This window comes from Falco punctatus (genome assembly GCF_963210335.1).
Source record: "Falco punctatus genome assembly, chromosome: 1".
Lineage (NCBI taxonomy): Eukaryota > Metazoa > Chordata > Aves > Falconiformes > Falconidae > Falco > Falco punctatus.
Genome location: NC_137580.1, coordinates 32504271 through 32531948, shown reverse-complemented (window position 1 = coordinate 32531948; position 27678 = coordinate 32504271). Strand labels below are relative to the sequence as shown.

At 40.8% G+C, this 27678-nt stretch overlaps 1 protein-coding gene across 5 annotated transcripts in view; it reads right to left on the bottom strand.

Annotated features, from left to right (window-relative positions):
* The window catches only part of PPARGC1A (PPARG coactivator 1 alpha), a 373925-nt gene that overhangs the window by 16787 nt on the left and 329460 nt on the right, over positions 1–27678 (bottom strand). For 4 of the 5 annotated variants that reach the window (XM_080371486.1, XM_080371488.1, XM_080371485.1 and 1 more), the window contains exons 3-8: positions 15474–15668; positions 14388–14510; positions 13283–13487; positions 9173–9218; positions 8991–9064; positions 231–1143 (exon numbers count right to left, since the gene is read on the bottom strand). In XM_080371486.1, coding sequence (XP_080227612.1) covers positions 231–1143; positions 8991–9064; positions 9173–9218; positions 13283–13487; positions 14388–14510; positions 15474–15668 — 1556 coding nt within the window. Of the gene's footprint in view, positions 1–230; positions 1144–8990; positions 9065–9172; positions 9219–13282; positions 13488–14387; positions 14511–15412; positions 15669–27678 lie in introns of those variants that run through there. The other variant, XM_080371489.1, reaches the window with a different exon arrangement.

Genomic DNA, 27678 nt, shown 5'->3' with positions numbered 1-27678 from the left:
GACTGGACTCAGAAAGTGTAAGCTTGGCAAATTTAAAGGATAACGGCAACAAGTGTTTCTGTTGCAACCCCGTAACCTTCAGAGTTAATCAGCTCAGGGGCAATGGAATGAGTTGTACTGGATGAAGTTATTTCTCAGGGTTTTCTATCTTTCCTTTAAGCTGCTTCATGTTTTTGCTGTTTTCCGTCTTACTAACCATGACGATAACACATGAATTTGCTGTACCATACCTTGAAGAGGATCTACTACAGGGCGACCTTGATCTCGATCGGGAATATGGAGAACGGGAACAAGACCTGCGTTGAGGAAAGGACCTTGATCTAGAGCGTGTCCTTTGGGATCTTTGAGAAAATAAGGATTTGGGTGGAGACACTGAATCTCTGCATGGAGAGTTAAAAGAAGAGCAAGAAGGCGATACATCAAATAATGAATAGGCTTGTGTCCCATCCCAAGGGTAGCATAGTTTATCACTTTCATCTTCACTGTCATCAAAGAGACCATCCATTGCTAGTCCTGAATTTATAAACATAGGTAGTTTGGAGAATTGTTCGTTACTGTAATCACTGTCCCTTAGTTCTCTGGTCTTATCTGCTTCTTCATCAAAAACAGCTTGGCTGGGGTGACCAAAATGCTTATTCAGTTCAGCCCGAATTTCCTGGTCTTGGAGCTGTTTCCTGTTATTACCATGGGATCCCTGCTTACTTGTCTGTAAAGTCTCTTTCTTGAAATACTGGTCTTGTTCTAAAGAAGAACAAATCTGACACTGCCACCCAGGTGAAGAATCCTTAAATTCTAGTTGTCTGGAGTCCTGAAGTTCCTGGGATATTTTAATGTGTATTTCCGATTTTGAATTCACAGATTGACAGTAGTCATGGTCACCAAACAGCCGCAAACTGGGCCGTTTTGTCTTTCTTTCCTCATGTCCACTGGACAGTACTGTAGTCTTGCTAAGCTGTGCATACAGTTCAGACTGTTCTGGACCCTTCTTGATTGGGTTATTTCCTTGAGAACTGTAAGACTCACTATAGCGGGGCTTTTTTGAAAGTGGTACAACAGTCTTGCATGATGACTTTGGCTTAGGTGAAGTCCTAAAAGGATTATCCTGGTTGGCTTTATGAGGAGGGGTCGTAGGTGGAGTTAGGCCTAAGGGGGAAAAAAAAGGAGGAACAGAGTATTTTTAAGCACACACACAACGTTTATAAAAAGCAGCTCATGTGCTTCTTTGAAAGAAATACAAAGCAAGACCCGTTCTATGTCACTTCAATTTAACACTACTAATATCAGGAATAAGAGTATTTAGGGTGCAAGACACCGAAGGTCTGGTAACAACAACAGCAACAATACTAACGCACTGCCATTAATCTTCAGCATCGTTTCTGCCCCTCCCCTTCCTCCATGACATCTGCCTCTCTCTCTGTAGATTTTGACAGAAAAGATCAAGAGATAAAAAACAAAAGACTTTTTTGTTAAAAATCAAAAAGACTTTGATATAAAAATCAAAAGTCTGGCACCGTCAAAAACACGAGGAAATTAGCAGACAAAAACCTGAATAAAAGCAAGCCCAAGAAAAATAAATGAGTGCCACCAAAGGAACCTCGGTAGGATGCAGAACTTCAATGCAAGGAAGTACAGCAACCCTACAACTCGACTGCAATGACTTTTTGTCTCCACAGTTCATTAACTTAGTAAACCATTGCTAATGTATGTATTATACATTCTTGTAAGCATAACTAATACATTTTGCCTGAAATGTGTTTCTGCAACTGAAACTCAAGTGAACAATAGGGCAACTGCAACTGTAATGAACCACTGCATTTGGTACTAAGTATTAGCGAGAGTTGCGAAGCAGGGAGTCAAAACGAAACAGACAGTATTCTAAGTTTAACACTAACTACCAGAATTGTTCACTTAACTGCAATAGATTCTATCACTATGGTGAGACAAAATTGCTGGATGGACTACAGCCCATTCCAGCATGGGAAACTGAAGTAGCATCTTCCAATTATTTTTATAAGGTTAGAATATAACTCTTAATATTTTCTGTAGAAATCATAGAATTTCTTTAGACTTTACAAAAGGATAACCCAGGACATCCAGGCACAGTAACAGCAAACATCAGCCACTGTTCAGGAAATAATTACTCTTCAGGAAGGTACTTAGTATGCTATGTTTGAAAAATTTGTTTCCATTCAATTGACCCCAGTGTAATTTATAAGTATATATGCTTAAAAATTAATAAATTAGATGGAGATTAGGGAGCTCTCCTAGATAATCCAGACCTTCCTTAAGCACTCCAGAGCCTGATGCTGCCCCAGATTTCTTCTAGTCCAAGCAATGAGCTTTCCATTACTTCCATAGCAAGAATGAAAAGAGAGGGCAGACACACTTACAGGAAATGTGTATTTCAAACATGACTACAGAGTTTTGTTTTGTATTTTTAACCATGCAATAGAGCTCAGCAGATCAATGCAAATGGAACATGTTTTATAGTGTTTTGCTGTAAAGAACAAAAAGTGTCCATCAATGCATAGTGCTCCCTAAGGAGCATAAATGGAGACTGGGAGTCCCATTGCATTAGCTGCAATGAATTTGTTCCAGAAAAAAAGAAGATAGGAGTACCAAGGCATGAATACTTGACATGAGAGAGAAGCTTGATTTTGTCTGAACGATTGGAAAAAATGGTTATGAGCTACAGGGGGCTATGTGAAAACTTTACGTAATGCCACAAAAGTCAGGGAAACTGAGGCAAAGATAATGATACCTACTCTAGTTACCTCAAATCTGAAAATAATAGTGAAAATGTTTTGTGCAAAGTCATCACTGTTAAACTATTTCCTTTAATTTGCGTCTGCAATTCTTTTCTTCCTTCCCAAAAATTCACTTGAGTCAGCAGTATGTGTTTCACACCTTATCTACCTCCTCCCCAACAAGTATTTTTGAATAGCAAATGAACTTTTGGCAAAATTAAGAGAACAGCCCTCTTCAAATTCTGTGGTAATAATTTCCAGGCTAAAACTTCAGGCTCAGATTCAGCAGAGATGTCAGTAAGCAAAGACTGTGTTCTAGATAAAAAAATTTGTAACTGTCACTTTTACTCTAGAAATTACACAGCCCATGAGAAGCTTTGGTGGTAGTTACTGATTTTTTGGATGTAGTTGTTACGAAAGAATGTACCAGAAATGCAACCACACCACAATAAAAATGCATATTTAAGAATTTCAGGCAAAAAAACCCCCAGAGATAATCCAGTATTCAAAATAAAATACTGTTTCCATTTCCACTTTTTTAAAGCTAGCCCCAGCAGGAAGCAAGCTAAACACTGAGCACAATGATTCCCAGAAGCCTGAGAAGGAGTCCAACAATCTTTAGAGGAGGGGAAAAAAAAACCCTACCAAAAAAATGCCCATGCAAAAGTACAGACTGAGCTAAATTTACTGGCACTTCTTCTGCTGGCAGAACTGTGCTGGGGACAGCCTAAGAAAGGGCTTCCTCGTGGCATTTTGGCTTTTTTCCTGGTTTTCAGCAGAAGCAGGAAGTGCACAGGCAAGTAGAAACAGATAAAAGTTGGAAAACGTTCATTTAACTTTTGAACAAACCTCCACCGGGGGATGGAGGAGGGAGCAAAGTTTTGAATTCATGTCACCACTGCGGAGTCCACCTTCAGCATGTCCCATGACCGATCTCCAAACCATGAACTTTGAGAAAACCAGTTGGCTGCACACATGCTCATCTTCACACTAATCCCTGGTAATCTTCACTGAGGGCCATGATCCCACATCAACGGCGTTACAGTAATCTATAACCATTGGATTATTTCATACGTGCTGGTTTCTCCACCAATGTGTACATTTTAACGTTGACAGTACAAGGTATATTCTGTGCTCTCTCTTGAACTTAGCAGGTTTTGACAGATTTATGGAAGGACAGATGGCCATTACAGGCTGAAGGCTGACAAGAGGCAGTTCAGAGCATTGTTAACACACTTGCACAAACTCTCAGCAGTGCAGCGCTGTGCAGAATGTAATTCAGACTATAGCTTTTTTATTGCTGCCTATTTTCTTTTGTCAAAAGAGCCTGCTGTGCACAGCAACAAATGGCTGCCATTACCCAGAATGTAATGGGTGTCAGACAAATCACGTAACACAAACAATCAAGAGTATGTAGGTCATATTTCAACAGAGCACAACCTTAGCAATATTTATGATTACTGCATTGAAATGTGCTCTATAATAAACAAGTACCTCTACATCACTCACACTTATGTACTTCTGCACAGCAAATCTGTTAGAAGTGGTACATACTCTGCAATCATTCCCCTTAAACAGTCTTTTTTCTTTTTAAAGTAAAAGCCAAGTATTTTTTCATGACATGCTATAAAACCATTTTCTTTGTAGGGACTTTTCTTTAATTGAATGGCTTCGGTAAATGGTACGTTTGCACTTTGCCTTGCTCTGTCTATATACTAAGAACTCACTCAGTGATCTTCGGTTTCAAAATAGCGTACATCAATTTGCCAGCACTGCTGCCGAAGCAGCACCACACTCCCCATGTCTGTGCAACAAGAGGTGTTTGCATGTGTGCCGTCTCTGCCACCTTGGCCGAGCGACTTCTTTCAAGAGAGAGTGAAACTACTTTTGATACATTCCAGAACTCCACTAAAAAAAACCCCAAACCCTTAGTAACTCATTTAGCTCAGCTAGATTGATAAGCAGAAATTAGGGGAGTGCCTTTGCATAAAATGTGACATCTTGACTTTTTAGGACTGATTTGCAATGCTGTTTTACATAGACACAGATCTTTCTAAAACTCTACCGTTACCGTTTGCATTTAAATGTTTGATGACATTTGCTGTGCTTTGAGGGGGCTGAGAATTAGTGCCTTTTGGGGAACGCAGCTCTGGAACCTTTCTACATGTACATTGGGCTTTTGAGAGGCATTGAAAATGAATTCTTTTATACCTTTTAAGTTTAAAAATGGATTGTCAAGGGAAACATTATTTAAGGCCACTTAAAACACTGAACACAAGATCAGAGCTCAATTCAGTAAAAGAATCAGAAGAGCTTTTGTGTGGCACAAGATTGCAGAAGCCAGGAAAATATAATAACATTAAATAGCCATCATATAATAAACAACTACAGGCTTGTTGAGTATTCAGTTTAATCCTGTTGTCAGTGCTGCAGAGAATAAACACAGACGCCTGAAAATATCAAATAATTTACTAGATTGTATTCCCTCTGGACAACTCTGCATCTCACATCTCATTTTATCAGAAATCATTCTGAGGTCAAACAAGTTCTTACATCACAGATTTTAAGTATTAGTTCCGACAACTAAGAGGTAACCCAGATCTAGAGGTGGGCAAATAGCAGGGTATAAGTATCCTCAAGGATGCTCATGAATTCCAAATCATTATTCAAGCTGATCGTGTTCATACAGCCTTTTCTGTCATCTTTTTGGAGAAATCAAATTTTGAACCCAAGAAAGACCGGTGAGGAGTTTTACACTTAGGCAAATTACAGGGATCTATGTGCAAATGAGAGACTTTCTACCAAGTTAGTTGTAGATAAGAGGGTGGAAATAACCTTCCAGTTACTGACTGAGCCTTAAGCGTGTAAACTCACTTCATGCGCTTACATGATGGCTTTGGCTATTTAGGAGTGAAGGTTTAAAAAGACACCGAGAGAACAGAGCGTGCTGAATTTCAAACATTTAGGAGCCATGCCATCTTATTTCTGGCATGTAGAAGTCCAGCAGAAAGTCTAAGACAATCACTGAAGAGCCCTCAGTCACCAAGAGAAACAGCCACCTACAGAGGGTGAGTTATCTTCCTAGTGCCTGTGCCTGCAGGTGCCCCCTCAGCCTGACTGGTAACAAAGAGGAAAGAGGTCTTCCAGTGACACAGAAGCATCCCATGTTCCTGGAAGACATTAGAGGCATCCAAGCCCATGGCCTCTTAGCAAGGTGCTGGTAATGCAGCTAGCTGTGGAAACAAAGGCAGAAGGACCTTTTACACAGCCTTTTACACAGAATGAGACTCTCCTTACACAGAAGTTTCATCCACTACGTTATCATCACCTAGGACTCCCTCCATATCATGATGTTCTGGTCCATTTTTCCTAGAATAGCACTAGAAATCAGCTGCAGGAGTTGGGATTTTAGATAGCAATGGACTTATCCCTCTATCACAGGCCACTTACTTAAAGTGCATGGCAAAGAGCTGTGTGGCTTGGAAACACTTCCAAATAAATATTTCTTCCTTGTAATCTGACAAATCAATGTTTTGACAGTTTTAGGGAGGACAAAGTTACGTTCACAACTACTAACAAATCCGTTGTAAAGCAAGATACAGCATCGGCAAGTGAATGGTTTCAGTTTGACTTTAGATACATGAATCCAAAATGTGAGTGTGACGAAGATTGATGGCTCATGTGGGAAATGCTTTTATTTATTTATTTATTTTCCTGCTCTATAGTTAATTCATCAGTGAGGGAACCAATGTTGTTTTCAGCAGAGAGATCAAGGGAGCTGCTATTTATATTAAAATACTTTGTGCTTCGATAGTGCGAGCAGCACTGCTAATGGTCTTTTCAATTCAGCAGTGAGATCAAGGCAACTCCTATTTAAATTATAATAAATAGTGCTTGTACAGTGCAAGCTGCCCTATATAAGGACAATGAGCAATGTGGTTATCTGGATATAATTTGGAGTTGCCAGGGTCTCACTAAAGAACTCCAAGGTATTATTAATCACTATTGCCACTATTTTTTTCCACTTTTTTTTTTTTTTTTAACCAAAGCAGGTTCCGATTCTGCCATGATTTACTCACATATGCTGTAAGTTCTTCAGTACTCCAGGTTGTTTCTGTTATGTACCTGCCTGCTTCCAGCACAAACAAACTCATGACACAAGACACTACTACAATACAAATGAGTTAAAAAGACATGCACAACCACTCACGTTGTTATAGATTTATATATATCTATGAAAATAAAAATAAAATCTACGTGTATGTGAAGGCCGAGATTAATACAGCTGCCAAGTGATGAAATACAATCCCCTGAAACCTCCCCACCAGGCACTGTGAAGACCAGAGCAAGTACAACATAAAGTCCAAGACCCACCATCATGTACGCTGCTTGGTAACAGTGCCCCAACTCCCTGGCCACACATGCTTCACCAACTCTTATTCTTCCTGATTATTATCAGTTTATTTTCTAGCTAGAACTAGACTCTACTTACTTTCAGAAAGAAAAATATCATGATTTCATAGTAGAAGGTTCATGTCCACATATTTGTCCAGTTGTGCTGTTTCACAGCTTCTGATGCATTTTTTAATGCACTGGTTCTCCTGGTTATATTGCCTAAGACAACTACAGAGTTGTTTTGTGTCCTCTGTGCACAGCTGATGGAGTGGAATAAATTTGGTAATACCAAGGCCATTCCTGTTGCCATTATGGAGGCAACACTAGAGGACCATCCAGGGGTCAGACTGACTACCCGTTTCTGTCTAGTCAGCTAATGGGAAGAGCAGGCTGCTGACTTTCTGGCTGGGATAAAACACTGTTCCCTTCAGTGATTTCAATGGCTGCTTGTACCACTCTGCTGTGGTCACCTCATCTACCCCTTTCTGTTGGCAGCACTAAGCACTGACTTACCAGTGTGCTTACAAATGGGCACCCTCACACAGATCTGCTCTCCAGTAATGATAAAAGAGGTTTCTCCATGCTGCAGGCCTGCTGGCACTGAACAGGATTATCCTGCTGCACAGACTGAATTTTGCCGTGTTTGTTCTGGTTTTTCAAGCAGGTGCATTGGAAGGTGCATCCTTTTGTCATGAGAAGAATTATAAAGATTGCAGGTTTTCAGGGTGTGTCAGAGAAAAGGGTGCATGTTTTAATGCTGAACTAATGAAGAAGTTTCTGAAAAAAGTGAAATGATGGTTGTAGGGAGGTGAAAGTCCAAAGTACATACACTTGAGCATGCCCTTGTGTAAAGCTGCCGCTGGGTTTAGGGGCAGCAAGCTGATTTATGGTACTGGAAGACATACTTTGCAATGCCCCCCAAAACACTAGAGATCACATAATTTACAATCCGCTGTTACCCCGAGAGAAACACATGCCAAGTACATCTCTTGTTTTTCAGTATTACACAATGGAGAAAGAAAACAGTCTTGGCAATAGCTCAGGTGGAGCTCAACGTGTGCTCTTGTGCTCAGTTCTGGACACTTCAGGAAAAGAGAGGCAAAACAGAGTTCAGAGGAAAGCAATAAACCAGATCTGAGTCTGAAGGAATTGACTTTAGCGGAAAGAAGAGCAGACAAATTAAATGAGTGCAATGGGTGATGCATGAACTAAACCAACACTTGATAAAAAAATCTACAAATCTTTAAAAGGTACAACCACCAGGGATCTGAACGGAGGAGGAGGAGGATAAAGGGAGGTTGTGTGAAATGTGCTAACAGAAGAAATAAAGAGAAAGCAAGAATATAAAACGAACACCAATTTTAAAAATTACCTCTAAGCTATGGAATAGTTTTTCAGTGGTAGAGGAGAAAGCTGTTATTTGTGACATATTAATCTAGAATTGACAAAGCACTGAAACATGCAGTCACGTACAGCCCTAGACCGGCCTGGAGACAGACTAGATGACATAACTTTTCCATCTGTAACATCTATTACACTGTGCTGTGGGGTTTGTCTTTGAAAGATGGTGCTCAGCAGTACACAAATCTGTGGGGAAATGGGGAAGTATAACAGATAAATGGTTTCATTCATATTTTCCCAGAAATTATGCTTTCTTGTGTAGGTTTGGAGCCATATTTTCAAACACATTCCTTCTCAGTAACTGGATAAAAAGTCAATGCTAAACTGCAGTGAAGTTAACCTGCTGGAGACCTCTGTGAGACCTTGGTGCACATGTGGTATATTAAAATGAACAAACACACACACAAGCCATGCTTAAAGGAAGAACCAGCACTCCCCATTTCTCACCTGCAGTTCCAGAGAGTTCCACACTTAAGGTTTGTTCAATAGTCTTGTTCTCAAATGGGGAACCCTTGGGATCACTGGAAGACAGGGCACATTTATAAAAACAAGCTGAAATGGAGTTGCTGTAGCCAAAATCTATTGAACCCCCCTCCCTTTTATAAATGTTTGCACTTTTTAGTACTTACTTTGGTGACTCGGGCGTCAATGGAAGTGATAAACTTGTTGGTTTGGCTAAAGGGGAAAAGAAAACAATTACAGAATATTTAAACACTGCATAACATATACTAAAAACATTTTTTATTTTGGTGCTGGAACCCCATGTTAGCCAGTTAGGGCTGAGCTCTGATAGTTCAATAGCCATTTCAGTGTATCTTCAATAGATAAATAAGGAGACTCATCCCGATTCCTTATTACTGGTACCAAAAGGGCACCTAAATTTCAACAATGATTTACATCAATTACTGTACCTCTGAAATACAGTACACAACCCAAATGCCAAGAACCTTTCAGAAAACTGGTACATGTTCAAAATCAATGGAGAACTCTACAGGATTCTCTGTGAAAATGTTATTTCTCTTAGAGTTAATTTAGACTACAGTTCACGTTTATTTGGAAACAGAAGCAGCAGAGTAACTACAAAGTAACAGAACGTTATGAATATTCAGTTAATTTTACTTCTACAATATACAATTTTATATGTAGCACTGAGAATAGGTTGTTTCTACGTGGCCACAGTCCAACCAGTTATAGTCCAAATTTCTGCAAATTATCCTGCAAACTATGACAAGCCATGGACAAAGTCACAGATGGTAAAAATGGAGTTGAAATTCTCAGCACCACAATCCCAACATACACAAAAAACAAAGCTTTAGCTATAAAACTACAAGTCTTTGTAGCTTTTATTCATGCAAACTTGCTTTTTCCCAAAGCAAGCCAAGAACTAGGATACTGTAATACAACTAAGGTTCTTTTAATTGCCAGTAAAATGTTTAAAAATTAAAAATAATATTACTTGCAAATTTTACTTTTCAGAAGTTAGATTGATGTTTAAACGCAGAGAGCATTGTACCAAGAACAACAGCAGGGGATCTCTTCTGCAGATTAATTACTTAAGACAAAATGTTCCCCTTGAACACTCCTGCACTGCAGATCTTTTGTCCAGAGTGTCACTACTGCGTATTTCGTATTCATTCCAGGCTTGGAGCTCCCATCAACATTAAAGGATTTTATATGCAAATTGATTACTTTTATAAGCTCTAGAGCATTACTGAAGTAATATTACTTTTTTAAAAAAATTAACTCAATTCTCAAGAGCTGCATATTGTTTCGCCTCCTCTCCATATGAAAGCTAGAATTGGAAGCTCAGGTGTTCACCTCGGGTTCACCTTCCTCAGAAGTCACCGTCGGAGTGAGGAGATGCACCTCCAAAGGGTTATTTGTCTGATCCAGCACTGCCGCTGATTTGCGCATAAACCAGGTGCGGTGAGACCGAAGGTAACCTGACATATCTTTGTGTGTATTATACATATATCTAGGTATACTGTTTGCCAGTGGCTACCTAGAGGTAAAACTGGCTTTAAAAGACCCTGGACCTTACAGTAAGGCTCTGGAATAAAATTTTATGCAGAGGCTTCCACTTTTTTTTTTTTTTTTAAGGATAAAAGTCTATATGCTTTTAACCAACTTAGGCTTTCTAAGGAAGCTGAATGTGTAAGAGCTATTTAAGCCTCTAAAAAGTCTCATTCTAGCTCTCATTAGTCCCACAGAATAGTCCCACATAAGAATGTATATATAAAATTCTGAAGCACTGAGGCACGCTGCAAATCTGCCAGACATGGGCACAGAACCAAGGTGCTATCTCACACCCGTACGTATTCATTTTAGGCAGATATCACTGAGCTCTCCCACTGAGAAATTCGCATACCAAAACATCCATCAGTTTTCTTATTGCTAGGCAAGGGCTTGACCAAACAGTATTCCTGTGAAGGATTTTGTCTCACATACAGCTATTGGAAGTGTAAATATTTAGCCAAGACACTATCATTTTCCATGGTGCCTGTTTATTAGAGTTTTAAGGTCTACTGCAGTGTGTTTTTTTCTTATTAAAAAGGGTTCACATGAAGTTGCTTGTCCCTGTAAATTGAAAACATTCAGGTTCAAAAGAACCAAGTTTCCTCACAGGCAAATTTCAGTGCAAAACCACAGATGATCTTTGGCATGAATGGGTTTATGGACAGTCCCATGGGTTTGCAATATGTTTGCAACAGTAACCCTAAAGGAAAATACCATTTGACTAATCCTTTGTGAGCTTTCCTTAACTTTGAAAGAAAGTATTAGATCCTGATTATTTTTTAAAACAGATGGATCCAATTTTCTTGTACTTCTTATTAAATGTATGAACAAATGTCTGCAGGTCTGCAAATATCAGTTAAATCTGCAAGGTTGATTCTGCATGAATTGACTGTCCAAGCTGAAAGCATTATATTCCTGTATTTGTATTATATGCAAATCCATTGATATTGAAGTCATATATTGGTGTATGAGGCAAATTTGATGAAAAAACATTTCAGAAGTCTGTAAATTAAACTGCAGGAATTAAAGAAGAGAGTAATTTCTCCCTGCCTGAAATTTCACCTGCAACACCACTGAAGTCACAGTCATCTGCTAAACACTGGTAAGTTAGCTTTATGTCCCTCTGGACTTTCCTAACCTCTCCTTCTGTGCTCTGCTTTTTTGCACAGAATCTACACAATTGCCTCAGCTGGCGGCAAAATGCAGCTCTGATCTGAATAGGAAGATTTTATAATCTGTATTTATGTGTGTGCAAATGAACCTAAGTCTGTATAGAACAAGCATGTGCATACAGCATGTATACATGATATACCTTATCGTGTATCACCTTAACACCCAACAGTGTTAATAAAGCCCCCTGTAACTTCTGGCAGGTCTACATATCAGTACCATTGCAGTAAGAGACCCAAGTTTTACAAGCGCACATTCAATCTGGATTTTTTTTGTGAAGCAGGCTGCTGAAGCCATCCAGCCGTCCAGAAAGAGTGGCAGTTGACATCCAAGAAGCTCTAGGGGCAGCTGGATTTCTTTCTTACATGAGACATTGTTCAGAGACTCTGAGACCATAATGGGGAAAACTATACTTAGGATGTCAGAATGTAGAGCAGCAAGAAGGGTATTTAGCGGTGGGAAGGGAAGATTATTTTTGTTAAGTTTGCTTATACTTCCTAGTGAAGAGTGAAAAATTAGATCTGATGGGGGCTGAAAATGCAGGGAAGGGGGAGTGGAAAAGAAAAAAACCCCACATATACAGTTTACAGTTGTTGCTTCAAAAATACCAGAACACCACATTTAGGGTCACATCCTGATCTCTGTTGCAGCCAGATAACTTCCGTTGACTTAAGCAGAGCCATCCAGGATACGCACTATGTGTGACTGAGATAGGCACCTGGCCTGCTAGATGCCAGGCCAATGTACATACATAGATGTATTTTAAAGTAACAGGAACTTTGAAAAAAGCTCCCTTTGGGCTCATAAGCTTTTACAGCTTTCCTTTATGTTGGAAAAACAGGCAGGGGAAGAGAGGGACAGAAAGTGGGAGAGGGGGGGCTTTAAGCTCTTGCATTTCTGTCACAGAAGGTACTTGTAATATAGACTAGTTTATGCATTGGGGGATACTAAAAGTCAACACGAGTGTTTAGTTTTGGCCATAAAGAATCTAAAAAGAGAGAGAAAGATCAGGATGGCAGCTAAACTTTCAACTATTTACAAAACAAAATTACAAACCAGCATCCCAGCTTTAACAGGAATGACACATTTATTGCTTTCTCTGTAGCAGTGAGAGCACTATTTATTGTCTCTTAAGGACTATGTGGCAGGTTAACAATGCCTTCAGTTTTACGCTAGCAAAAAAGAAAGAAGCTCACTAATGAACTGGCCTGCCCAGCTTATTTAAGGGAATAATGATTTCTTAGTGGTACAGTACTCTGTGAATAAGTATCTCCAGCTAGCTTGGTATATTAACATGTGGAATTTGTTAAACATTTTTTTCCCCGAGATTCTTTTACTGAGGCTTGGGGCAACAGAGACAGGATTAAATTTTTTAAAAAGCTAAATCTAGCCAACTAATTCTAACTTCATTATTCTCCCTACACAGAAAAGATGCTGGATTTACAACAGTAATCCACAGAACAGACGAGGTATCAAGGTATCACAGCTGCAGTGTTTCAGCTTCCCTGTGTTACTGCTGGTACCAAAGCTGTGTTCTGCGGTCGCACACCTACCTTGCAGATGATTTGTCTGAGACTGCAGATGGAGCTTCCTTTTGGAGGTGCATTTCTCTTTGCTGCTGTTCCTGTTCTCTGCTGGTTTGGTCTGAGGAGGGTCATCATTTGTAGTCAGATACTTGAGAAGTTCAGAGCAGGGACGTCTTTGAGGCTTTTGCTGTTGACAAATGCTCTTCGCTTTATTGCTCCATGAATTCTCAGCCTTAAAATCAGGGTGTAATAAAATAAAATAAAATAAAATAAAACAAAATAAAGCTAAAATTAGTGAGCTGAACCTTATCAGAATGGATACAGGTTTTCTGAAGAGATGAGATTTTCAATGAAGTGTTCAGTCTAAGTGTACTAGATCTATGAGCTGTGAATAATTGTTTGCAGAACAAGGAAAGAAAATTACATTTAAAATTCCTAAATGACATTTATGCAGCTTTTTATTTCATTTCTCCTACATTTCAATGTTCTCACTCAGCAACATGTAACTAACAAGACCCTACAGCGCCTTTACTGTGAACAAAAATATAAGCTGGTTTAAACCTTAATTTGCTGCTGATTGCTTGAGCCCAGTATTCACAACTCTCTTAAGTACCCCTAAACGCTCCGTTTTCAGTTACAGTGAACAGCAAGACAAACATTGTTTAATACTGTCTGCTAACAGAATTATGTCAGAGCCCCCATTCTATCCAATTAATGGCTAATATACATCTTTTGCCAAGAACCCAGTGTCATTTTTCTTAGCTCAGACAGCTGGTAAAATGACAGTCCTGCATCCTGGAGTCACTCATAAACAACACCAGCCCATCAGCAAATTTTATTGGACCCCCTACTACTCTGTGTATCAATAAAGTAAGCGAGAGCAACAGACGGTGGGACTGCAACTGAACTCTGCCAAGAGAAAAAGCACAAATTAAATATTCAGAGCATAAAGGAGCTCAGGTGATTTTCTGAACTCAGTCTATAATCTGTTTTTTTAAAAAAAAAAAAGTTGCAAGATAGCAGGCAGATTAACACAACACATACAGATCCACTGCTTGCTTGGTTGCTGAAACCATAAAAGATCTTGTTACAATTTTTCTTTTTTTACTTATTACAAAGATGAAGTTTGTACCTTAACAACCACAGGGCTTGTTCTGATCCTGTGATTAGTGTTTGCATGGTTCTGTGTGCTGAGACCACTGCATTCATTGTAATTCAGCTGAGTGTTGGCTGGAGCCAGCAAGAGCTTCTTAAGCTACAAACATACCAGGGGAAGGGAGGTGGAAGGAAAAGAGTAAAGTTATGCATCTTTATGGATTAAAATGACTTATCTACATTTTTGCATAGTTACATAAAGTTAGCTACATCAATTTCAGCAAGAAAAGTACAATAAAACAGAAAGAAGAGGTCGATACTCCCCAGAGCAAACAGATTTCATTTTCTTCTGGCTTGGCAGTGTATTCTGTTCCCTTTACTGCAGTATACTGCAGGACAAGCAGAAATGACAGGGGTCTTGGATTTCTGAATCCATGGGATATGAAATTTGCGGCGATCTGTTTGACAGAAGAGGCCTCTGAACTAAACAGAGCTGTTAAAGTTAACAGACTAATGGATACAGTGTCAAGATGCGGGTATCTGGCTCTGCTCCTGTTGAAGCCAGTGATAAGGGGCTTTCAGCAGAAACAGAATCACATCTCAGACTGGTTTTACTGAGAAAAATGCATAAAAGGTTTCACCCACATCCTCACCCAAGGTCCAGTCTTGTCCTAATTAGCACGAAGATGGTGCTTACTGGTCAATGTTAAAGGCACAAAATTAGCCTCATATCCCACCACACTCAATGGGCCTTTCTTATAATCACCAAAAGTGACAGATATCTAAATATACTTACAAAAAGAGCCCTGAGAAATGAAATATGAATTAAAAACCATTACCCTGACTTATTTGAACGGAACGATAAGCAAAAGTGTCATCCACTAGCACAAGAATCTCAAAAACAATCTCTTCAACACACTTTTTAATAAATCAGCTTATTAGTCATCCTATTGGTTGCGTTCCCCCCCCCCCCCCCCCCCCCCCCTTAATTTTCAGTTCTTTACTTAGTTTTCCTTTCTAGTCTAAATGAAAAGTCCAGACCTTACTGTGACTACATCATACCCATGCAGCGGGTAGCCAGAGGCACATCCAATTCCTGTTAAACAGTAGGAAGGGTTCTTACTAGAGACGGCTCTTCTGCCTCCTGAGTTGGAGGGGTGCCGTCGGGCACTGGGGAAGGGCTAGCGGCATTTTCGTTGGTCACATCTCCATCTGTCAGCGCATCAAATGAAGGCAATCCATCCTCATCCACAGGGATGCTGTCCAGTGTTTCAGTGAGAACGGCTAGCAAGTTTGCCTCACTCTCTTCATCTATCTTCTGTGGGAGGGGACAAAGCAAAAAGCGGAACCAGGTAAGAAGAGAAAAGGAACAAAATGATGCCTCTGTATGCGAAAAAGCAGTCCAAACATAGTTACAGCAGCCCTTGAAACAGTAACCTGCAAGAGAATCTCAGATGTAACCAAGTGCAATAAAACAATCCATGATTCTCTGCAGTGAAATCTCTGTGCACTTGCAGCGTATTGCTCTAGTTTACTTTTCTTCCACATTTTTTGTTAATCAAGTGTTAACAACGATAAGTAATCACATAGGAATTGTATTACAGGATGTGCCTAAGATGCTGACACCTAATGAGGGTGTCAGACCAGGCTGTCTCTTTCTTTCCCTTTTCAACACTGAACACCACCTAATTGACCTGACAAAACTACAAGACTCAGAGAATAAGACAGCTAATCAGAAGAGCAAAACGAATCACCAGTGAAATCTGGAAAACCTTGCTCACCTACGCAGCCCGCTGTAAGCGAGGAAGGGTTTCCCTCCCATATTTCTGGAAAACCTTGCTCCAAACCCAAATGAACAACTCCTCATTCCTGAGCATTTTGGCGTAAGACTAGCCATCAGGACTCATACTGTAAATGGCAGGCTCTTTGGGTTTCTTTTAAATAAATGTATTAGGTAGATTGCCTTTGAAGTTGTCCTTTTGAGCTATGTCGTTTGAGTGCTCAACACGACTATTGTATACGCATTTATCTAATTCAAACTGCAATTATAAAAAGTAGATTAATTCCTAATCAGATGTGGCTGTAATGTTAATTTATATTAGATATCTTATTTCAGCAACAAGACTTCTTTTTGTCAAATTGAGTAAATTTAAATGCCTTACGATTTTTTAATGAAATATAGTCCCTACTGTATATTAAGGTACAGATTTTTTTGGAGTACTGAGAGTTCTGAGGAATAGAATTATGTAAAAATCATTATATTTATTTTTCAGAAAGATTGGAAATTGATCTTGACAGATCAATTATCTAGGATTCCTAGGCTGATCCTAGTGCTATTAAAGTAAATGAAAAGCCCTTCACTGATTCTAGGGATATCAAATTGGAGTTTTTCCACCAGCTTCACAGTGGCTCATCACGCTGCAGGCTCACACTGTGAAGAGATATCAACTAAGTTCAAACCTCACAATTTAGAAGGGAACCAGCAAGGAATATACCAGTAAGACAAACAAACAAACAAAAAAGAAGTTTAAAAAGTCAACAACAAAACACTGCCAGTTACACCTCACAAAAAAACCCCCACAAAACACCATAAAACCAAGTGAATCTGGGTATCCCCTTAGCATGACTTTTTTCAGTAATAACTTTTACCTACCAGAATTCGAACAGAGATGCTCATAAACCACACAGATAATTGCTCCTGCCAGGCCTCTCTGCCAAATCACACCTCACAGCTTCTTACAGAAAAACTGTCTGCGAGCTAGGAAGCTACAGCAGAGCGTAAACTGTTCTGGTGCTTACAGCATCATCCCCAAGAAACAAACTCTCAGGCAAAGCTAATGCTAAGGAGAAGCATTTACTTAAAAGGCCAAAAGGGGCTTAGCCATTGAGAAAATGAGTCTAAGTTCTGGTACCTGGTGATTTCCACCACACCAAGCAGACACATGCACAGTGCCATGATAACTCAGCGTGCAGAGGAGAGAAATAAGCAGAGGGGAGCCACATCGTGAATAAAACCATGCTCCAAATCCAGCTTTTCACAGCCAGTTATTGAGAGGAAAACAGGAAAATTACAGGTCACTTGTAGAAAAGTACAAAAAAGCATTATTGGGCAAAAAAAAGCACTTTGCAATGTAACAAAGCACTAACTTTTTTTTCAAATGGCATTTCAAGCCCCTTATGGGTGTTAGGATAAATAGTGGCGAGAGCTAGCCCTCAGCCCCAGGGTGGTCATGGTGGAGTCTGGCTGCCTGACCCCCAGCCCCATACCAGGAACTCTTCCAGCAGGTCTAGCTGGTGGGGTGCACCACTGAGCCTTGCAGCTTACAAAGCTGACAAGAAAGCTGGAAGTGTTAGTATTTCTAATGGGGAATGCCTTCTTTAATAATAGCATGCCAGAAGAAACCCTGATATTTGCTGTTAGCTGCTCAGCTCTTGTGCTTTAAACAGACATTCAAGTGCGCTGACATTCAGGAAGAGAAAGTTGAGTGGACACCGGTCCTCATCACAGCAATTTCAATTAGTTTTGTACAAGTTTCAACATTCAAACACCCCAGAGAAAGCAGAGGATGTGACAAAGAGGACTCTGTTAAACAATTAATGTCACTTTCCATTATTGCTTCAGTCCCAATTTACAGAGCAAATAAATCAGTCACCACAGATGAAGCACACTAGCTGGCTAACACATGTCTATTCACAAACGACATGGCAGCAGGAACACATTAGTCAAGAAAATGACATTGCTAGATAACCTTTTAAAGGTTTAACTATGCTATTGCTCATAATTGTCCTAAATTACTGTTTATAAAGAAACACAATTATTAGATACAGCAGAAATGGTGCTGAGGGGAGATGTGGAGGGAGGGATGGTCGGGTACATCAGCGTCGCAGCAATAATCACTGAAGCAGCAGCTTTCTGCTTTGCTATTGCAGCCTGAGTCTTGGTGTTGACAGCACTGGGGAGAAGCAACGCCATGGCCAAACGCAGAGTTTCACGGTTTCAGCACTGTCACCGCAGAAGTTCACATTTCAGACTAGCATCCAACCTGCTCATTGCACAGGCTCGGTGAATCAGGAGGAGCTAAGCACCTTCAGTCTCCGCCGAGGTCAGAAGGATGCGCCATGTGCTCTCTGCAACTCAATCTACTGTGTCCCTAACTTCCAAGCAGGTCACATTGAAAGGGTTTGCTTCCATCTAAAGGTGTGGAGATCCTAAGTATTTAGACCACCTAAATGAACTACAGTGTGTAAGAAAAAGGGATAGAGGATAGTCTCAAACGTAAAGCCATACAGCAAATACATGCAATTATTAAACACTTACAAAAACAATTCATAATGACTGCATCTTGCTTACTAACAGGTCTTCTTAATGCAGAAGCAGTTACGCATCACTTCCTGGCCACACTGAATGAACTTCTTAACATCCTTGTTTCTTAGTTTAACATAAAGACATCAGGGCCAGAGGGCTTTTTTTGACACCTGTACATTTTCAACCAGCTGAAGGAGGCAAGGAACCCAAGTATGTCACTGAACACATACGCTTCCACAATTCTGACAGCAAAAATTTCTAGCGTATCCAGAATTGCATTAGCTTTGAAAGGAAATAAGATTTGGCATTGGTGTCACTGTGCATGGGAAAACACATCAGGGAAAGCTGACTAGTGCTGCGAACTACCAGAACACCAACCAATCCTCAAAAATGAGTGCTCTAGGATCCTAAAGACCACGATAAGTTTCTAACTACGCTCTTCTCTGCTTTTACAAGTTTTGCTCTAATGCTTTAATATTTCTACAGCACTAAAAATAATTCTCTGTCTGCAAACACTTTATTAGTTGTGTAACAATCTTATTCTAATTGGGTTTCTGCCTTCAGTAAAATATCTCCAGAGATATTCTCTCTTTGGCCAGTGAAAAGCTATATGAAATGAGTTGATAATTTACCCACACAAAGGTATTTAAATCCTCTACCCCTGATAATTCTTTCTCTTTTGCTTGTTCTGCCTATTGATGGAGCCAGGTTCACCTCGTGTTTAGCATTTTATGTCTGTAATACCTGTTACTCGTCAGCAATCCCATTACAGAGGTCAAAGACTGAGCTGTAATGGAGACTCAGGCACCTTGTCTTTCACACGCGTTCCTTTAGGGTGCATACATTGAGCAATGTTGTGATTTTACCATGGAATTTGCTCCCTTTAAAAGTCATGCCAAATTTTGAAATCACCATTATTACTGTCACCAATCCCTTCTTGAAAACCTTGCAGATAGCGTGCAGATGTCCTGACTTGGGACTCTCTTGCGGCTCTCCCACAGTCAGCATGGGTATGCTGATTCACTACGGCAAAGTGTCAAGCCCATCATTCAGAAAATGTTTTCCAAATCTTAATAGCATCGCTGATGTCTTCCCTCTGGTTGATTCCCTTCTGCCTTTCATTTGCAATTAATACATGCACAGCTTTTGCTTACTGTATCTCTAGGAGTGAAATCAGCTAATGAATGATGATGCTTTAAACTTTCTTTACTGATAATTTGAACAGTGCAGGGCCCTGTTGTGATTCATACTGAAAGATTCGGGTCTGACTGCAGTATTAATCCACAGCCCCACGGAACTGGTAGCAGTGGCAGCTTGCCACATCTTTGTAAAAAGCCCAGGAAACTTTGGGACAGATCCACAGCTGGTAGAAGCTGTCACCGCTCCAGCAGCCCAGCTTGGTAAGCAATTCAGAGCAGCCAGGTGTACACCTGAACTCACGAGGGATCACCATTTTCACATATTGACTCATTTCTCCTCAGTAGCCTAAGAGCTATTCATAGCACAATTAGCAAGAAAATAAAAGATTTTCCTCTAGCTGAAAATATCTGAGTGATCTAAAAATACTAATACATTATGGCACTACTTTCAAAAGCACAAGAATGACTTGTAAGCACATCTGGGACTTCCAACAGGGTTTAATTCCTTAATGATACATTTTGGAATAAAAACATTCTTAAGATTCATACCACTAGGAGAAATGAGGGGTACAGATTTGCCCCTTTTTGCACATAGGGATGCAGAGGCACCTGCTCACCAACACCACTCCAGCCCTGAGCACCTCCTGCCAACAGACACACAGTAGGGGCAGATGGCAGCTCAGCCCTGGCCCCACAAACCAAGCTCTGCCACCTCAGGACAAGGAGCCACAGGCTGGGCAGAAGCACGGGGAAGGCAGGAGGAAGGAAGGAACCAGGATACAGGCTGGTCTTCCTGCTCCTGCCAGTGAAAAATGAGAGCTGAGGTCAGGGATGGTGAAAGGGAAGAATTACAGCCCCAATTTTCCCTCTTCTGGAGCAGAAGGAGCCGCCTGCCACGGCACTGGCACAGACAGTGCTGTCATGGTGATTTTGCTGCCTTCTCAATGTGCTGTCCAAGGCAAGTTCCTCCTTCTCCTCAACTTAGTGCTGGTTGTAACTGGCAGTATTTTCTCCCAGGGCCAAAGAGGAATCAGTGGTTCAAGTGGAGAACCACTTGTTCTACTCTACCTGCTCACAACCCATCCCATTAGGTATTTTGAGAAGCATTTCAGCCTTTATTTTACTGTTCAACTGCTTTGCAAATCCTTAGGCGTCCTGGGCTGTCTTACAGTAAAAATCCACATGATGCATTTGCATTAGAACATTTTTCCAAGGTCTGTTAGTCTGGTCCCCAAGAGACACTCCCATAATTGAAATGCTTAAGTCCAGAGCTATCAATTATCTTTAAAAACAAAATGGAGTCCCACTAGGAGAAAATTACAGCCAGGTTTCTTTATATGTAGTGGAAATACGGGGATTAATTATCACCACCCCTGTGAAAATGCCTTTAGGGTATGGAAAGGAAACTAGAGACCTTATCTTCTTGAAGGAGACAGCTATAGTCATCCTCCTCAAACGTACCTCTAGGCAAAGTCTACTTGAATCTGGAGCTTGCCTTCTGATTTGAGTAGTCCCATTGCCCAACACATGGACTACATATATATCTCATCTGTAGGATCAGCCACGTGTCTGTATTTATGTAAAAGCTTCATTCGCTGGATTTCTGGAGATACTGTGCAGCCCTGAAGCAGTATGCTCTGCCATCCCACTCACCCCCAAAATGATGTTAAATAAATAGTGTAATTATACACAGTGCAGGTACTGCAATGCTTAAACTTCCAGAGCTACATCTCTGGAGCTGAACGAACTCCCAGCATCACTCCTAGGGACGTTAGAGCACTGCAGAAAAGACCTGCATAAGGTCTGCAGGCTGAAGGAGACAGGAGCACCTGCAGAATCCCTTTCCCCGCTCCCTCCTCCAGGTTATAACAACATGAAAGTAACAATATTTATTACTATTCATATACCCAACATGGTGTATATTTCTAATCTCAAAAAGTTCTCATTTAATCTTGGCAACTGAACTTAGGTTACTTTCTGAAAGACAGACATGCTCACCAGACATTGTAAAACTTCTGTTGAGTTACTGGGATTAAAGCATCACAACACAAAACCACAGCAAGGACCATCTGCAAACAGGTTTATTTAAAAATTTAAAAATCTTTAAGATTGTGCCCTTAACCATGCTAAGCAATGCTGCCAGAGCTCCTGCGAGATGGACTATCTTTTCAGGTAAAAATGTAACCTTTCTGCTCTAAGCTAAACATGTCAGTTTAAAAGAGCCTACTAAATATTCTTCTACCACAAAGTCACTTTTTTTTATTGCTTCTAACGAGTTGCTGCAGTTCAGAAGCTTCCATTACAGCCTGGCAATTAAGTTTCTAATAAACTGAAGAGCTATTAATTGACTTACTCATCTCACAAACCAAGGCAACCAGCTAGCAACCTGTAACCCGTTTTACATCTTCTGACCAAAATTCATTCATGTTTTGCAAGCCATTCCAACTTCATTTGTGTAAACTGCATCCTTCCCCTCTATGTTAGTAATCTTTGATTCTGGGGAAAACACAAAACAAAGAAACATCTGAGAGCACACTATCGTGCCATTGACTGTGTTAAGGGGACCAACGATACAATATTGTGCTGGAATCAGTGCACTGGTGGTAGACCCAGTATCAAGAATTTATGATAATTGAAACCACCGAATTTTTGGAAATGCAGTCAATTTGACTCAGTATCAAAAGGTCACTCTATTCAATTTATACTTGATGCTGAGCACAATATTGAGAAAACACCTGAAAGCAAATCATCTTATCAGCAGTTTGGGCCTCAACATTTAATGACTACATAGGCTAATTTGCTGATTACTAAATGCATTACCTATGTTTTAGACTGCATTAGCTCACCAGAGGGGCTTTTTAACTTGTACAGGACCTGACGCTGTAAATGCATTACCAGAAGCTGCACATCTGCAACACTGAAGCATGCCATGGCCATACGATCATGCTGTCCTGCCCAGTGCCAGGGGAGACCAAACAGTCTTCACTGGTGGAGGACTGCAGCAGGAGAAGACCTGGCGTGTCTTGCCCAGTCTACGGTGGGCTAAGTTTGGGCACAGCTCTACATCAAAGCACACAACTCTACCTATGTCTCTGGTGGGGAAAAACATGAGCAAGGAAAGGCCAGAAGTGCAAAGGGGAGGACAAACCTGATGAAGTGCCACAGAAAAAAGAAAGGCTGGAGTTTTCCTTCGCTGTGCAAGATGGGAAGAGAAGCAAAGGGGAAGGTGAAGTTTGCTTGCTGGCAGCACTGATGGGGAGGCACAGGTAAGCAGAGGAGCAAGTGAGCTGCTGCTGGGGAGGGGGCACACAGGACAGGCAGCCCGACCCACAGGAGTAGCTCACTGCCCTGGGTGTGAGGTTAAGCAGGCTGCCTTCCAAACCCAGCAGCCAGCAGCTTCCCCCCACCCCCCTGCCTCCATCCCCCCGGAACAGCACACGGTGCCTCTTACCCATCCTCCCTTCTCAGTTTACAGACAATAGTCCATGCATGTGATAAGGGCCTGAGCAACAACCAGACAGAGGTTTTTAATTATTATTATGCACCTAAAATATACAGGAGGGTAGAGAGTCACAGCTCCTGACCAAGGGTCTCAACCCAGACAAGCTCTGACAGGGAATGGGTATCGCAGAAAGAGGGGAAGGGCGGGGGGGAAGGCTGCAGAATAACGTAGGGGAGACATTTGGGACTCTCCCTATGGCACAGCGTTCATTGACCATGTCAGCAGTATTTCAGTCCAAATATTCAACCACTGCTTGCTCTGATTTATTTATTTACTTGATTTATGGTACATGCCCACACTAATCTCTCTATACACCAACATAAAATTTTTCAACATTCACATACCTTTGTTAGGCAGCATGGCATGTTCTGAGGAAAAAAAAAAAAAAAAAAAGAGCCACATCTATTTTGCAGAGATTATTTCACACATGTAACTGATGCAAAAACATCTTTCTCCTCTTGATTATGACAGACATCTCCAAGAAATGCACTTGCATGGTAGTATAGACCCCTCCTTTCCTATGAAGCATAATCTTGTTGGTTTTGCTCATTCTCTATTTCAGTGTTGCATTTGCTTTAGTTTTAATTATATTGGATGTGTCAGGATGTCTATCATAATCCCTACTTCTTTCTAGAGATTTATGACTCTACACAAATATAAATTTCAGGGTAAAATTATATACAATAGAGCAGAGAGGAGTCCACATATATTTTTTTAATTTTGTTCAATTATGTGGAGACTGGTTTTTGTGCAAATGGAACACACACACACAAATTCCTTTTTAAACCTCAAAATAAGACACTTCTATCTGGTGCTTTTACTACTAGAAAATTGGAATTTAATTTGACCAGGAAATTAGCATTTGTAAAGTATCAACTTCATTAAATGCTTTTTATGATGTTTTAATTTTTCAGTGTGTTCAGCTTCATCAAACGTACCACCATGCCTGCTGAACAGGTACAACAAAACCCAAGTCATGTCTCACAGGAAGAAAAACACTGGTTTTCCTCAGACCTGCAGCATGAATGGATCAGTACAACATTAATACATCTGGGCTTCCCATCAATTTTTATTGTGATTTAACTGGATGGCTGCCATCTGGTCTAAGCTGGCTAAAAAACTTTACTCAGACACAACACAAAAACTTGTTTACAAGACTAGATTAATTTACTCTACATGTTTTACCTATGCTGTTTACTCCTGTCTTTAAGTGTCAAAGAAATGGCTCCAACATCCTCCTGGTATGTACCAACAGAAGTGTTGAGTGACACACATACCATGAATGGTTTAGCTGGAGAAAAATAGAGAAAGATAGTAGGTATCAACCCTAAAAAACCTGAGGAACTCACCGTGAAGAGGCAACCCCCCCCCCTCCCCATATTTAGATAAGTGCACTCTACTCTTAGCAGGTTAAAACAGTTTCAAAAAACCTCAGTGGTGTTCCCATATCTAAGAAGATGCTAAGCTGCAAGAACACCACAGGTACCTGTACTGTGAGCATCCTAGGATGAAAGCCATGAAAGACTACTTTAAAAGGAAGCACCAGGTAAGATTGTGGACATGCCACAGTAAGGAAGGTGCTAAGAGGTATAGGTAGGTATAGCAATGATCACAGGTGCATTTTGCCAGGCTTTTCAGTTCGCTTCTACAGTCCCCTGAAAACAAAAAATAAGCTTGTCCCAGCAGGCAAATAAGCCCTCACCTCAAAAAGCAGCAATTGAATAGTACATCCTGGTAAACCCCTACAACCACTGAGGACACTCTTCAGGATGAGGAATGTGTCTGAATTTTCTGCTGGTTAATCATCTGTATTTGTCTAGATGTGTCATAATACCCTTAACTGTGTATTTCCTTGATTTGTCACTAGGTACTAAGACTTTAATGCTCTTTCAATGCAATATTGTGTATGTGAATAGAATCCTAAACTAGAGATGGTGATTTTAAAACAGAAAACAATAAAAAAAAAATAAAGATTACAGAAAACTATTTGTTTCAAAGCCATCTCTAGAGCATGTCTACTGTTGGTTTGTTTCTGTTTCCTGGAACTCACTAGTCTTCTCAGATAATGTTGATAAAACAGGGTTGACAGTAAAATGTAGAACTAATTTACTAGTTTACACTAAGGCTACCCTGTTCACTTACCCTCAAACAGCCTAGCAGAGTTACATAGTGCAGGCATACTGTGGTGCACACTGCAGTTGCCTCTCTTCTATTTATTTCTTAGTCAAAACTAAATATATTGCTCATTCTCTGCTAGTCTTTTAAAAGTGTGTGTTCCTGACCACCAGCTCTCCATCTGTATGATGTAAAAAAATTACGTTTCCCTTTGCAAAGCACCGATGTTAACCAGTCCCTTTTTCATTCTAAATGTTGAAAGTCAACTTGGGCTTTTTTTTGCCCTCTTTAAAAATGACCCATAACTGGCAGTCAAGTCCACCTGTACTTACCAATGCACTAAATATCTTTATTAATTAGGCCATGAGTTCCTTTAAGGCAGGAACTGTCTTTTTGTTATGTGTTCACAGAACCCCTTTCCAAAAGGTGTCCTGATTTACAACTGGGTGTTGAGATGCTGCCACAGCACCTGTAATAAATAATTTAGGGTATTTCAACTTAATCCTGCTAGTAACCAAAAGAAAAAGAACCTGGGCCCAGATGTTCAGCTGCTGTAAATCAAGGCCTCTCCACAGGTTTTAATGTAGCTATGCAGATTTACAGTAGCTGAGGACCTGGTCCTCTGCTCTTTGGGTCTGTTGCTGCTGAATCTGAGAGTCTATCTACTGTATCTGTACCAACCTGTCCCAGGCCTAACAGCAGTCCAGCCAGAGGCCAGTAAGGGCTGACTCTTTCTCCTTATCAAGTGAGTTTTACAGCTGAGCACCACATTGCTATGACTAAGAACATGAGTTTAGAAGTGGCTTGGGTTCATCTTGCCTACCTCCCCACTGGAAACGCACCGATGTATTTGTTCATGTCAAGCACTTCTTCAATTTAAAAGTTATCCCCACTGAAGTTAACACAAGTTATAATTTCAGCCTATGCAGGTGCCAGATGCACAGCCAAAACCCCACAGGGTGTACCTAACCCCAGGAATAAGAAGTAAATTGCAGCCGTTTGAATACTGAGCCAGAGGTGGGACCCTGCAGATCACTGGCTTCAACACAGCCCACGTTTTCCTGGCTCAGACGGCCTCCCTTTATACAGAGGTGTTCTGCCCTGCTCTGTGGCACCCAGAATGAGGGGGGAGAGAAGGAGCTGTGTGACTGGAAACAGCCCAAGACAGAAGAGCTGCACTCCTGATCCAGCGGGCTGGGAAGGGAAAACCTGTTTTAAGTGACACACTTGTGGGGCAGAAGGCTGGAGCTACCTTCACCCCAGGCAGCACGACCTCTCGTCCTGCCTATTTTAGAGGACAGGATACTGCACCCAGGTCTTGCTCAGCTAGCTGAGAGGAGTGGGTGGGACCACTCGTGTTTAGGTAGCAATAAAATCCTGTTTTGTAAACCTACGTAAAGATTACACACACACCACCAGACAGAAAGGGAGGGGAAGGAAAGGAGAGAGGAATGGGAAGCGGGGAGAGAGAAGAAAGTAAACACAGTTGCTCTTCATTCTATACATTCAGGGGGGGAACCATACAGTATTTCCAGTAAAAAAAAAAAGCTATCCATAAGTACATAACATTGCAAAGTTTTATCCAGCTGAAGCACAAGCCACCAGTGTGCAATGAGCACTGCAGTATTTTACAGCTGCATATGGCCATGCCCCCTGTTTCGCCAGCAAAGGGAGCCCCAAACCCCGAACGCGTAACACTGACCCCAGCCTGACTTCCCTTGGATTAGAGCAGCACCAAGCGTCACGCAGCAAAGTCAATGGAGTTAAACCAGGACAGATTAAGTGTAAGTGAGAAGCAAATCAGGCCTTTTATGTCTGCCCTTTCTTCCCTGAGATAAACCAAGTATGTTCCTTCTCCCTCAGACGCATTGATAGCAATAGCCTAAACTGCCCCGATTGGGTTTCACCAGTGGCAACGCAGAAATATTTCCATTAGGCTGGGTCTATAAAAATCCTCCTTTCACTCCTGCGCTTCTACGATTTCCAAACAGCAAAGCCTGACATTCTGGTCTCTGACAAGCAACGCTTAATAGTGGGACATTTGAAGAAAAAAAAAAAAAAAATATATACGAAGAAAGCTCTTAAGACAAGATAGGCTGAGCTTTGCACCACAAATGGTTTGTTTTAGCTATCTCTCTGCCTCCTGTAAGACGGAAATCAGACAGCTTACTGGCTTAGCTTGTTAGGCCAGGTTAAAGGGATGCAACGCTGAAAGGCTCTTACAGAAGCTTACCCTTGGACTAAAAATAGCAGGCACTAGAGAATT